This window comes from Jaculus jaculus, chromosome 6 (genome assembly GCF_020740685.1).
Source record: "Jaculus jaculus isolate mJacJac1 chromosome 6, mJacJac1.mat.Y.cur, whole genome shotgun sequence".
Lineage (NCBI taxonomy): Eukaryota > Metazoa > Chordata > Mammalia > Rodentia > Dipodidae > Jaculus > Jaculus jaculus.
The window spans coordinates 512924-526595 of NC_059107.1; the positions used below are offsets into that span (position 1 = coordinate 512924).

At 44.9% G+C, this 13672-nt stretch overlaps 1 protein-coding gene across 2 annotated transcripts in view; it reads left to right on the forward strand.

Annotated features, from left to right (window-relative positions):
• The window catches only part of Rufy1 (RUN and FYVE domain containing 1), a 73712-nt gene that overhangs the window by 28633 nt on the left and 31407 nt on the right, over positions 1 to 13672 (forward strand). The window contains exons 2-5 of one of the 2 annotated variants that reach the window (XM_004666619.2): positions 644 to 817; positions 2432 to 2549; positions 12288 to 12389; positions 13110 to 13233. In XM_004666619.2, the coding sequence (XP_004666676.1) occupies positions 658 to 817; positions 2432 to 2549; positions 12288 to 12389; positions 13110 to 13233 (504 nt within the window). In that variant the 5' untranslated portion in view covers positions 644 to 657. Of the gene's footprint in view, positions 1 to 483; positions 818 to 2431; positions 2550 to 12287; positions 12390 to 13109; positions 13234 to 13672 lie in introns of those variants that run through there. The other variant, XM_045152541.1, reaches the window with a different exon arrangement.

A 13672-nucleotide genomic window follows, 5' to 3' on the forward strand; every position in this document is an offset into this window, starting at 1 on the left:
CCCTAACACTACTGGCCCTTGCCCTAACCCCAACTATAAACCTGGCCAGGGCTTTTAGTTTGTGGTCTCAATTTTTAACTTCTAGAATGTCCGTTTCCTGGGCTTGAGAGACTATTTGGTAAGCACTTGTCACAGGTGCCCCTTACTAACTGGAGACGCTCATTTACTCTCAAAGTGACAAGATTAATGGCGTGGAAGTGGAGATACAGCTAAATTACTTATGGCGGTTTTTTTTTACGTGTTTAAAACAAGAAATTGTGCACGTCGTGGGTAAAAGGGCCGGTACAAGGCAGCGGAGGATCCTCTCTAGCTGGCGGCTCACCCGGACGGACGGTCCGGGAGAGGACACAAAATGGCGTCTCCCGCCACGCTTCCGCATTTGGGCGGGGCTTCCTGGATCCTACCCCGGTCATTGGCCCACAGTGAAGTACGGTCGCGTGAGAAGGCGGTCGCGTTGAGTCTTGGTGGAGCCGTCGCCCTAGCAACGCCCGGAGTCTCCGGAGCGGCGGGCGGTGTGTCCAGGTTCCCACCCGCTTGGAGCCTTGGCTTGGCTTTGGCCTGCAGGTCCCCAAGCGGTCGACTGCGAGTCCAGGTCGCCTGCCCGCCGGCACTACTGACCCTCGGCCCCTGCTTGTGCCCTCAGTGTCCCAGAGCCAGATGATGGAGGAACGTGCCAACCTGATGCACATGATGAAACTCAGCATCAAGGTCTTGCTGCAGTCGGCCCTGAGCCTGGGCCGCAGCCTGGACGCGGACCATGCCCCCTTGCAGCAGTTCTTCGTGGTGATGGAGCACTGCCTCCGACACGGGCTGAAAGGTGAGCCTGGCACTCCGGCGTGCGCGTGCGGCCTCTGGTTGTGGGGACGACTGCGGTGATCCCTGCATCCTGGAGCAGGGCTGTCCTGTAGAAACGCCTCGCTGCGGGCCGGGCGTGGTGGCGCTCGCCTTTGATCCGGTAGGAGGATCGCTGTGAGTTCGAGGCCACCACAACAGTATATAGTGAATTCCAGGTCAGCCTGGGCTAGAGCGAAACCCTAACCCGAAGAAAAAAAAAAAAAAAAAAAAGGAAGGAAGGAAAAGAAATGTTGCTGCGGGCCCCAGAGGTAATTTTCTTATCAACACAAACGGAGCTGGGCGTGGTGGCACAGTCTCTAATCCCAGCAGAGGTAGGATCGCCTTGAGTGCGAGGCCACCCTGAGACTACATAGTGAATTCCAGCTTTACAAGAAGGAGACCCTAACTCGGAGAGGGGGAAAAAAAAAAAAAAGCGGAAATAAGTGAAATTAATAATATTATTTTATGGAATCCAGCATATCCAAAATATTATCATTTTTCATATAGCATCAATTTGAAGTCTTATGCCATATTTTACATTCTTGTGTATAATAGGGTTTAAACCCCACAGTGCTTTACACTTACGGCACAGCTTAGTTCAGCTCATCAGTTGCACTAGGCACATTACAAGTGCTCAGTGGGAAACATGTGGCCAGCGCCAATCTTGCACTGTGCAGCTCTAGAGGACAAGACAGTGGATGCAAAAACAAGTATTAACTAAAAATGCAAGGAAGGAAAGACTTAAGGGAGAAGAGGGAGAGCTGCAGAAATTTAAGGTCACAGCAGTCCTAACATAGGAGAGAAAAAAAGATGCAGAGGTTCTGAATGGAAACGACCTTGGCTTGAGGAAAACTGCTAACTGAGGCATGTGAAGCAAGAGAAGGGGAGATGAGATCTGAGCATGAGGAGGGCTTGGGTCATGCAGGAACTTGGAAGTCATGAAGGTACAGTGGTGCTCTAACTTTTTTTTTTCAAAGAGCTTTCAAGCTATGTCCAGAACAGATTGTGAGGAGGAAGTGATATTAGGAAGAGGGGAACCCACTATATTACAGCAGTCCAGGTGAGAGACGGCAGTGAAAATATGAAGGAATCATGCTTAGATGTTGCTAATAATTGGGCAAAGGAGAAAGGATTTCACAGGTGCCTTCTTTATTCATTTGAGAGACAGAGGAAGGGAGGGAGGGAGAAAATGGGTGGGCCATGGCCTCCAGCCACTGCAAATGAACTCCAGACACATGCATCACCTTGTGCATCTGGTTTACATAGGTTCTGGGGAATTGAATCTGGGTCTTTATGTTTCTCAGGCAAGTGGCTTCACTGCTAAGCCATCCCTCCAGCCCACAGGCGCCTTCTTCAAAGCTCAGCTCTTAGGCAGTAAGTTCTTGGAGAAAGAATATAGGTGGGCTGTCAAAGAAACCCTGCTGCCCAGGGTAGGGAGAACTCATGTTACCTGTCCTCTCGGAGTCCCCAAGACTGAGTTGAGAGAACTAAGCAATAGAATTCCATGGTTTGCTTGGGCTTTCTGGAGACTCAGTACCCTGGAGGAAACTTTGAAGCTCGTTTTTATGAACAATAATACTTCTGTTTTCCCTTTTAGTTAAGAAGAGTTTCATTGGTCAAAACAAATCTTTCTTTGGTCCTTTGGAGCTGGTGGAGAAACTCTGTCCAGAAGCATCAGATACCACTACTAGTGTGAGAAATCTGCCAGAATTAAAGTGAGTGAAGTAGGAGTGATACTGATGTTATGCTTGTTTTCAACTCCCTCATATTGACCTCTTCTGAATTCCTTGCTGATTGAAAAATATTTATTTTGAGTCTTGCTGTAGCCCACACTGACCTGGAATTCATTATGTCTCAGACTGACCTTGAACTCAGAACGATCCTCCTACCTCAGCTCAGCTTTTTAAGTAAATATATTTTCAAGGAGAGAGAATATGAATGAGCACACTAGGGCCTCTAGCCACTGCAAGTGAACTCCAGATAAAGGTGCCACTTTGTACATCTGGGTTTACATGGGTACTGGAAAATTGAACTCAGGTCATTAGGCTTTGCAAGCAAACATTAAGTAGTTAGCCATCTTTCCAGCACCCTTAAAAAAAACCTGGGCCAGTCCTGGTGGCACACGCCTTTAATCCCAGCACTACCTTGGGAGGCCAAGGTAGGAGGATCACCCCTGAGTCTACAAAGTGAATTTCAGGTCAGCCTGGGCTAAAGCAAGTCCTTACCTCGGCAGGGGGAGGGGGGGTGAAGGGGGGCCAAAATCTCAAAAAAACTTTTATTGACAGCTTCCATTATTATAGACAATAAGCCATAATTCCTTCCCCACAACCAATTTCCTCCTCACAGATCCACACTCCCCGTCTCAATTAGCCTCTCTTCTATTTTGTTTTGTTTTTCTTTTTTGGTTTTTCGAGGTAGGGTCTCACTGTGGTTCAAGGATGACCTTGAATTCACTATGGAGTCTCAGGGTGGCCTTAAACTCATGGTGATCCTACCTCTGCCTCCCAAGTGCTGGGATTGAAGGTGTGCACCACCATGCCCGGCTCTCTATTCCATTTTGATGTCATCATCTTTTCCTCCTATTATGGGGGTCTTATGTAGGTAGTACCAGGCACTGAAAGGTCATGTATATCCAGGCCATTTTCTGTGTGGAGGAGTGCACTGTAAGCAGTCCTACCCTTCCTTTGGCTCTTAGATTCTTTCAGCCACCTCTTCCACAATGAACCTTGAGCCATGGAAGGTGTGATATAGATGTCTCAGTGCTGAATACTCCACTGTCATTTCTTCTCAGCACTATGGTCACTTTTGAATCCTCCCAGTGGTCACCGCCCTCAGAAAAGAGAAACTTCTCTAACCAAAAGTGAGAGTAGCATTAATATATGAATATAAACATCAAGAAAAGTGCTTACAATACAGTTTGGTGGGCATAGTATATGCATTTAGCCAGGCTCATGACCTCCCCTGCCATAGGCTTTTGACTGGGTTTTCAGTACCAGGCATATATTCCCTCCTGTGGAGTGGGCCTCCAGTCCAATTAGAGAGCAGTTGGTTTCCTTTATAACAGTCATGCCACTGTTGTGACAGTTGGCACATTTGACCTGGCTGGCCAGTCTTAAAGCTTGCAAGGTCTACTGCTGTTTACCACCATTGATGATTTCTGTCTCCAGTAGAGCTGAATGTAGCGTAGCTTTTTCCAGCTTTCTGTCAGCTAGTCTATAGGAAGGAGGTTTTCAGCTCAGCTCCAGCTTAATTTCTCAGTGACCTGCAGCCCAAACATGTGGAGTTTTTAACAGTAGGGTCTTACCATCTAGTTCTGGTGGGAAACCAAGAGCCTTGTCAATGGCCTGTCATGTTTTGGGAACATCCAGGGATCTCCTTGGCCAACACCTCACTAGAATGTATTGCATCCCTGGCACTACATTTTTTTTCTAGTATCAATCTATAGCTTCTGAGTATATCATTATCCAAAGAAGTAGGTTTCCATATGGCCTATTCATAAAATCTTAATATTTTGATTACCCCTTCTCCCACACCGTTCCTTTACTCAGTCCTTTCTCCTGACCTCACTTTTTGCCATTCCATCCCCAGTAATACGTCATCTACTTACATATGTACAATACTATCCCCTTAAGTCCTCTCCACTCCTCCCTCTGTTATAGTCCCTTTCTAGCTTGCAGGCCTGTTACTGACTTATATGATCCACATATGAGACAGAACATGCAGCATTTGGCTTTCTGGACCTGGGTTACCTCACTTAGTATAATCCTTTCCAAATTCATCCATTTCTCTGCAAATTTCATAATTTAACTTTTTTTTTACTGTTGAATATAACTCCATTGTATAAATGCACCACATCTTCATTATCCATTCATCAGTTGAGGGACATATGGGCTGGTTCCATTTCCTAGCTACTGTGAATAGAGCAGCAATAGACATGGTTTTGCAAGTATCTCTAAGATAGTGAGAAAAGTCCTTAGGATACATGCCTAGGAGTGCTATAGGCAGGTCATATGGTAAATCTATTTTTAGCTGTCTCAGGAACCTCCACATTGATTTCCACAATGGCTGTACTAGTTTATATTCCCGCCAACAATGTAGAAGGGTTCCTGTTTTTCCGCATCCTCGCCAGCATTTATTGTCAATTTTTTTTTTTTTGTTGTTAATTGGGTTGTTTGATTTCTTATTTAGTTTGTTGTTGTTGTTGTTGTTGTTGTTGTTGTTGTTTTAGTTTTTTTGAGGTGGGTCTCACTCTGGCTCTGGCTGACCTTGAATTAACTATGTAGTCTCAGGGTGGCCTCGCACTCACAGCAATCCTCCTACCTCTGCCTCCCAAATGGTAGGATTAAAGGTGTGCACCACCATGCCCAGCCTTATTTAGTTTTTTGAGTTCTTTGTATATCCTGGTTATTAACCCTGTCAGATGTATAGCTGGCAAATATTTTCTCTCATTCTCTAGGTTGCCTCTTAGCTCTAACCAGTGTCCTTTGCTATACAAAGGCTTTTATAAAAATAAATTATTTATTTGCTTGCAAGCAGAGAAAGATAGAAGAGAGACAGAGAGAATGGATGTGCCAGGGCATCCAGCCACTGCAAATGGGTTCCAGATGCATGAGCCACTTTGTGCATCTGACTTGGCACTAGGGAATATTGTAAGTAGGGCCTGTTACTTTTAGGGGTGGCCTCCAATCTCACCTATGCTGAGTGCGTGCCTGGTTTCCTGTTTGCTGCACTGTGTGCTTGTCTAGGCTCATTGGGTATGTGGATCTTCTGCTCCTATAACCTGTGCTAGATGCTTTGTGGGAGAGGGGTGGTGGAAATCCCTTGCTGTCTCAAGGTCTCCAGTGTGGTTCCTGGTGCTAGCAGTTGGGAGAGAGGCTGTGGAGAGTACCTGACGGTGTTCTGGAGGGGCCCAGCTGGTCCCTGTTGTCTTCAGGTTTCTTGACTGCGAGGCTGACATGAGTGGAGAATCCCTTCGTAGTTCTGCCCTGCCAGCTCAGGCAAGAGCTGGGCAAGTAGGTCTTTCCAGCAAACCATCTGCTGGAACAGCTGCTGGAGCTGATTCGGGCTTGTGTGGTTGCTAGTAGCTCAGGGTTTCTCCTGCTTCTCTGATGAGGTTAATAATTCCTTACATACCTTCAGTTTTTGGTAGAAAATTGTATTGTGCTGCTTTTCTGCCTTTCCTCCCTCCCTCTTTTTTTAAATATTCATTTGCTTGAGAAAAGAGGGAGGAAGAAGAAGAAGAAAATGGGCACCCTGGAACCTTCTGTAAATGTAAATGAACTCCAAACACTTGGACTACTTTGTGTATCTGGCTTTACTGGGATACTGGCAAATCAAACCCAGGCCATTAAGCTTTGCAAGCAAGCACCTTTAACCACTAAACCACCTCCCCAGTCCTGTACATTCTTTTTTATTTGTTTGTTTTGTTTTAGGGTTTTGTTTGGGTTTTGGTTTTTCAAGATAGGGTTTCACAGTAGCCCAGGCTGACCTAGAACTCACTATGTAGTCTTATAATGGCCTTGAACTCACGGCGATCCTTCTACTTCTGCATCCTTAGTGCTGGGATTAAAGGCGTGCGCCACCATGCCTGGCTTTGTGCATTCTTAAAAGTAGGTTTACCTCCATTCCCTGTCTCTAGTTCATCCTCCAAGCCTACATATAGCTTAAGCTTAAAGGTTGGCATGTGCCAGCTTTTTTAAACCATATTTTATTTATTTATATATTTATTTGAGAGCAAGAAAGAAGCAGAGGGAGAGAATGGGCATGCCAAGGCCTCCAGCCACTGCAAACGAACTCCAAGACGCATGTGCCCCCTTGTGCATTTGGCTTTCTTGGGTCCTGGAGAGTTGAACTGGGATCCTTTGGCTTTGCAGGCAAGTACCTTAACTGCTAAGTCATCTCTCCAGCCCTGTGCCAGCTTTTGTTTCCCCCGTATTGAGGTTCACTCCAAGGGCCTCACACATGCTAGGCAAGCACTCTTACCACTGAGCTGTACTCTAGCCCTGAGGCATTTTGGAAGTTATACTCAGAGCCCTGAATCTACCACATCTGTTAAACCCCCCCCCCCAATCCTTTGGGTGTTAAATAAGTGACAAGGTTGTCATACCCTGTCTGCAAAAACAGCACATAAATAGTAGCTCCCTGATCCTAGAGGAAGGAGCCCTGCTGGGGATCTTGCAAGGAAAGGGTGCTGTTTTTCTGTTTTATGAAATAGTACAAATTCTAGCTGGCATGGTGGCACATGCCTTAATCCCAGTACTCAGGAGGCAGAGGTAGGAGGATCTCCATGAGTTCAAGGCCACCCTGAGACTACATAGTGAATTCCAGGTCAGCCTGGGCTAGAGTGAGACTCTACCTCAAAAAACCAAAAAAGATGCCATCTCAGAAAAAGAAAAGACTCAAAAAACCAAAAATCAAACAAACAAACAAAAAAAAATTAGTACTCGGGAGGCAGAGGTAGGAGAATTGCCATGAGTTCAAGGCCGCCCTGAGGCAATATAGTGAATTCCACATTAGCCTGGGCTAGAGCAAGACCTTACCTCAAACCAAAAAAAAAAAAAAAGAAAGAAAGAAGGAAAAGAGCTGAGCTGGGTGTGGTGACACACGTCTTTAATCCCAGCACTCCAGGACAGCCTGGGCTAGAGTGAAACCCTACCTCAAAAAAAAAAAAAAAAAAATTAAGTCAGGGCTGAGGAGATGGCTCAGTGAACAAACCATTTACCACTCAAACCCAAGTACCTGAGTTCAGTTCTCTAGACCTCCACATAAAAAAGCTAGAAGCTATGATGGGCTTTTGTAACCCTGGCACACTAACATGAGATGGGAGTACGAGACAGGAGGATTTCCCACAAGCTTGTGGCAAGCACTTCAAAGAACAGAAGCAGAACAAGAATCGAGAGGGAGAAACCCCACTTCTAAAGGGTTGGAAAGGCAGGACTAACTGAAAGTTGTCCTCCAACCTACACATGCACACCACACACACAAACATATGTACCAACACGCTTGGTTTTTTTGTTTTTAAATGATGTCTTTTGTGTACCAAGTAGGAAGACTTTTCAAAATGACATTAAGTGAAATAAGGTGCAGAACAGTACATCAATTTTTGTGAAAAGTACAGAGGAAGGAGTTCATATTTATGTTTATTTTCACATGTATAAAATATTGCCAAAGTAAACCTAAGTTAAGAACAGTTTATTGGGCTGAAGAGATGGCTTAGTGGTTAAGGCACATGCCTGCAAAGCCCAAGGACCCAGGTTCAATTCCCTCATACCCACATAAGCCAGATGCATAAGGTGGCACATGCATCTGGAATTCATTTGCAAATATCTGGAGGCCCTGACAAACACATTATCTTCTCTGTGTCTATCTGCCTATTTCTCTCTTAAATAAATAAATAAAATATATAAGAAAGACACCATGGTGCTGAGAAGTGATGGAGGAGTGTTCAGTACTGGCCTCAAGATCCATGACCTTGCAGTGCCTACTGCTACCTTCATAAGACCCTCATAAGAGAAGTAAAAGATGATGACATCTGTTGCAGTCCGGTTCGCATTGCTGGTAGAAATCACCCAACCAAGAGTAGCTTCTGGGAAAAAGAGGTTTATTTTGGCTTACAGGCTCGAGGGGAAGCTTCACGATGGCAGGGGAAAACGATGGCATGAGCAGAGGGTGGACATCACCCCCTGGCCAACTTAAGGTGGACCACAGCAACAGGAGGGTGTGCCAAACACTGGCATGGGGAACCTGGCTATAAAGCCCTTAAGCCCACGCCCAACAATACACTCCCTCCAGGAGGCATTAATTCCCAAATATCCATCAGCTGGGAACCTAGCATTCAGAACACCTAAGTTTATGGGGGACACCTGAATCAAACCACCACAACATCAAAATAAAAGAGAGACTAATGGAGAGAGGGAGGGAATACAATGGAGAGTGGATTTGTGAATGGGAAGGTAGGGAAACGGAAGGAATTATCTTGGTTTATTGTCTGTAAATTTGGAAGCTGTCAATTTTTTAAAATGCCTGAGGACCAGGGTTCTGTTCCCCAGTACCCATGTAAAAGCCAGATTCACAAGGTATTTCATGCATCTGAAGTTTGTTTGCAGTGGCTAGGTGCCCTGTTGCACCCATTCTCTCTATCTGCCTCTTTCTCAAATAGTTTATTATTAACATGGGTAAGAGGAAATGGGAAGTCGAAGAGGAGGACTATTAAAAGAGAGGTACTTGGCCAGGCAGTGGTAGCGCATGCCTTGAATCCCAGCACTCAGGAGGCAGAGGTAGGAGGATCACCGTGAGTTCGAGGCCACCCTGAGACTATAGAGTGAATTCCAGGTTAACCTAGACTAGAGTGAGACCCTACCTCGAAAAACCAAAAAAAAAAAAAAAGACAGGATCTTCATATATAACCCTGGATAGCCTGGTACATGCTATGTAGCCCATGCCAACCTCAAACTCACTGCTGTCTTCCTGCATTGGCTTCCCAACTGCTGGGTTTACAAGGTATGCACCACCACACTCAGTTTGCATGGTTAATTTTTAAAACCTTGAGCTTTGTGGTTGTTTAAACACTCTTGTGCTTATAAGCAGTGCTGCACTAACCATCCACATACACACATCTTTATGTTCATCCTGAATTTTTGCCTTTGATTACTAGGGGTAGAATTTTGACCACCGATTGTCATTCAGTCCCTAGCTAGAACAGCTGAACCACCTTCCATTCCTGCTGAGCAGCACAGGTCTGCTTTACCTACCATGTCCACATGTGGTGGTTTGAACCAGATGTCCCCCATAAACTCATGTTGTTTGCTGGTGCCAATTTGGGAGGTGGAGCCTTGCTGAAGGAGGTAGTGTTGGGGGCAAGCTTAGGGGTGTTATAGCTAGCTCCCCCTTGTTAGAGTTCAGCTTACTTTCCTGCTGCTCTTTTCCACCTAATGTTGATAAGGAGGTAATGTCCAGCCTCTGCCTCTGCTGTACTGTCCCCTGCCATCATGGAGCGTCCCCTCGATACTGTAAGCCAAAATAAAAACTTTCCTCCCGGGCTGGAGGGATGGCTTAGGGGTTAAGGCATTTGCCTGCAAAGCCAAAGAACCCAGGTTTGATTCCCCAGGACCCACATTAGCCAAATGCACAAGGGGCATACACATCTGGAGTTCATTTGCAGTGGCTGGAGGCCTTGGCATGCCCATACTCTCTCTCTCCCTCCCTCCCTCCTTCTCTGTGAAATAAATAAATAAAAATAAAATATTTTTTAAAAAACCTTTCCTCCCATCAGCTGCTTTTGGTTGGGTGCTTTGTCCCTGCACCAAGAAGGTAATTGCAACACCATATTAAATATCTTCTGTTCTTATGTATTTTCTCTCCTCTTTACTCTAGTTCTACATCTTTTTGATAGCTTAACCCTTCTAATCCTGGCTCCTGGAGTCATCTAGGGCAGTGACCTGTAAGCCAGGTTTTTGTTTTTTTTTTTTAAATTTATTTATTTGAAAGCGACAGACACAGAGAGAAAGACAGATAGAGGGAGAGAGAGAGAATGGGCGCGCCAGGGCTTCCAGCCTCCGCAAACGAACTCCAGACGCGTGCGCCCCCTTGTGCATCTGGCTAACGTGGGACCTGGGGAACCGAGCCTCGAATCAGGGTCCTTAGGCTTCACAGGCAAGCACTTAACGGCTAAGCCATCTCTCCAGCCCTAAGCCAGGTTTTTGATACCAAGATCCCCTTCTGTTGATTAGGGCAATGACCTGTAAGCCAGGTCTTTGATACCAAGATCCCTTTCTGTTGATTATGGCATTACCTTCATTGTCCTCAGATGTGACGAATGCATTTACCCTGCTTACAGCAGACCATTTTCCCTTAGTTTTAGGTCTGCAGTTGAAGCTTTTTTCTTCATTCCTTTTAATGCTTATTTTTTATTGCTTTAATGTTTGTGTGCTAGGAATGGTTAGTTTACCCAGGTGTGTTTGTACACACCTTTGATCCCAGCACTTGTGAGCTGGGAGGCAGAGAGGTAGTAGGATCTCTGCAAGTTTAAAGCCAGTCAGGTGTTATAGTGAATTCCAGGTCAACCTGGGTCAGAGTAAGATCCTACCAAGAGAAAAACCAAGCTGGGTTGTTTTGTTTCAAGACGGGATATTCAAGCGGGGTATTGTGGCGCATGCCTTTAATCCCAGCACTCAGGAGGCAGAGGTAGGAGGATCACTGAGCACGCGGCCACCCTGAGACAACAGAGTGAATTTCAGGTCAGCCTGAACTAGAGTGAGACCCTACCTTGAAAACCCCCCACAAAAAAAAAAACCAAAAAAAATAGGTTAAAACTGGGAGGTAGAGGCAAGAGGATCAAGTTCAAAATCCTTCTTGGCTACATAGTGAATTTGAGGCCAACCTGGGCAACATGAAACCCTGTCTCAAAATAAAACAAGAGCTAGCCATGGTGGTTCATGTCTTTAATCCCAGCACTTGGGAAACAGGGTAGGAGGATTTCTGTGAGTTCAAGAGGGCAGCCTAAATCTAAACTACAGAGTGAATTCCAGGTCAGCCTGGGCTAGATAGAGTGAGTCCTTATCTTGAAAGAATCAAAAAAGGAAAAAAAGAAACATTACCTTTTTTTTTTTTTTTTTTTTTTTTTTGGTTTTTTTTTTTTTTGGTTTTTCAAGGTAGGGTCTTACTGTAGCCCAGGTTGACCTAGAATTAACTAGGTAGTCCCAGGGTGGCCTCGAACTCACAGCAATCTACCTACCTCTGCCTCCTGAGTGCCCAAGTGCTGGGATTAAAGGCAAACGCCACCACGCCAGGCTAAGACATTACTTTTTTTTTTTGAACATTACTTTTTATAGCTATTTTTTTTTTCTTTTTGTTAAAGAAAATAAAGAAGCCAGGCATGGAGGCATAAGAGTTTAATCTCAGCCCTCAGGATACAAAGGTAAACTTGCCATGAGTTCAAGGCCAGCCTGAGACTACATAGTGAATTCCAGGTCAGCTTGGGCTAGAGCGAGACCCTACCTCCAAAAAAAAAAAAAAAAGAAGAAGAAGAAGAAAAAAAAAATAAAGTAGAAAAATGCCATTGGCTGTTTTGTTTTTGTTTTTTGAGGTTGGGTCTTACTATAGCCCAAGGTAACCTGGAATTCCCTGTGTAGTCTTGGGCTGACCTTAAACTCCTGACCATCCTACCTCTGCCTCTTAAGTGCCAAGATTTAAGGCTTACACCACCATGCCCAGCTAAAACATGCTTACTGAACAAAATTCCAGAAACACTCAGAGGTGAGCAGCCTGCCATTTCCTGCGCCAGTCCAAACATCATCTACTGTGACTCCTAAACACTTCCAGAATATTCTCTGCATTAGTATGTGTGTGCATGTGTATATGTGTGTACATACATGTGGATTCCTCTGGCTAAATCGGCTTTCTCTGCTTTTTCGTTAATATTACGCCACAACAGTTTGATTCTCTTTGAATTCTAGGACAGGTGTGGGAAGAGGCCGAGCTTGGCTTTATCTTGCTCTCATGCAGAAGAAACTGGCAGATTATCTGAAAGTTCTTATAGATAACAAACATCTCTTAAGGTATTTCATCATCTTTGTAAGTAATTGGAGTAGAGTTGGCTATTGTAACTTCAAATGAGGATATAATGTTCATAGCTTTTTTGTTTTGTTTGTTTTGTTTTTCAAGGCAGGGTCTCATTCTCGCCTGGGCTAACCTGGAATTCACTATGTAGTATCAGGCTAGCCTTGAACTCACAGTGATCCTCCTACCTTGGCCTCTCAAGTGCTGGGATTAAAGGTGTGTGCCACCGTGCCCTTCATTCACAGCTTTACTTGAAATTATTATATTAAATGTTTTGTGCCTGTAGCAAGGGAGCAGTTAGTGAAATAAACACTGATCACTTCCTGGCCAGGAAGGGAAAGAGAGAGAAAAGCCAAAGGACCCACTATCCCCTCTAAGAAGCACACCCCCAGTGACCCCAAAGACCTTCCACTAAGCCACACTTCTTAAAGATTCTGGGAGCATCAAACTGGGGACCCTGAGATACAAACTATAGCAGAGAAGGAAGTCAAAGTTCTTGGCACAGTGGGGGAAGAAGTCTTCAGCAAATAGCTCTGCTCCAGGGAGTGGGTGGAAGCACTTGACACAGTGGAGGAATGGGTCCCAGCAAGTAGCTCTGTTGTAAGAGAGAGAGAGATAGCCAGGTATCAACCAAGGGCTGGAAAAACAGGATAGGTTCGAATGGGATGAAGAGTAAAAATATTTTTGAGCAATTCTCCTGCCATGTCAATCTCTTTCAGTGAGTTCTATGAGCCTGAGGCATTAATGATGGAGGAAGAAGGGATGGTGATTGTCGGTCTGCTTGTAGGACTCAATGTTCTTGATGCAAATATCTGCCTGAAAGGAGAAGACTTAGATTCTCAGGTAAAATGGAATCTGCACTCTAGATGGAATGGATTAGACTAGAAAAAATTTTTTATTCATATTCTTTTTTGTTTGTTTGCTTGTTTTTGGTTTGTCAAGGTAGGGTCTCACTCTAGCCCAGGCTGACCTGGGATTCTGGAATTCACTAGTGGCCCCAGGGTGGCCTCAAACTCACTGCCTCCCAACTGCTGGGATTAAAGGCATGTTCCACCATGTCCAGCTTTTAATTTTTTTTAAATATTTTATTTATTTGAGAGAGAGATAATGGACACATCAGGACCTTCAGCCACTGCAACTGAACTTCAGATCCTTGTGCCACCTTGTGCATCTGACTTTACATGGATACTGGAAAATCAAACCTGGGTCTTTTGGCTTTGTAGGCAAGCACCTTAACCACTAAGCCATCTCTCCAGCCCTAGGCTAGAGATTTTTTTACAGA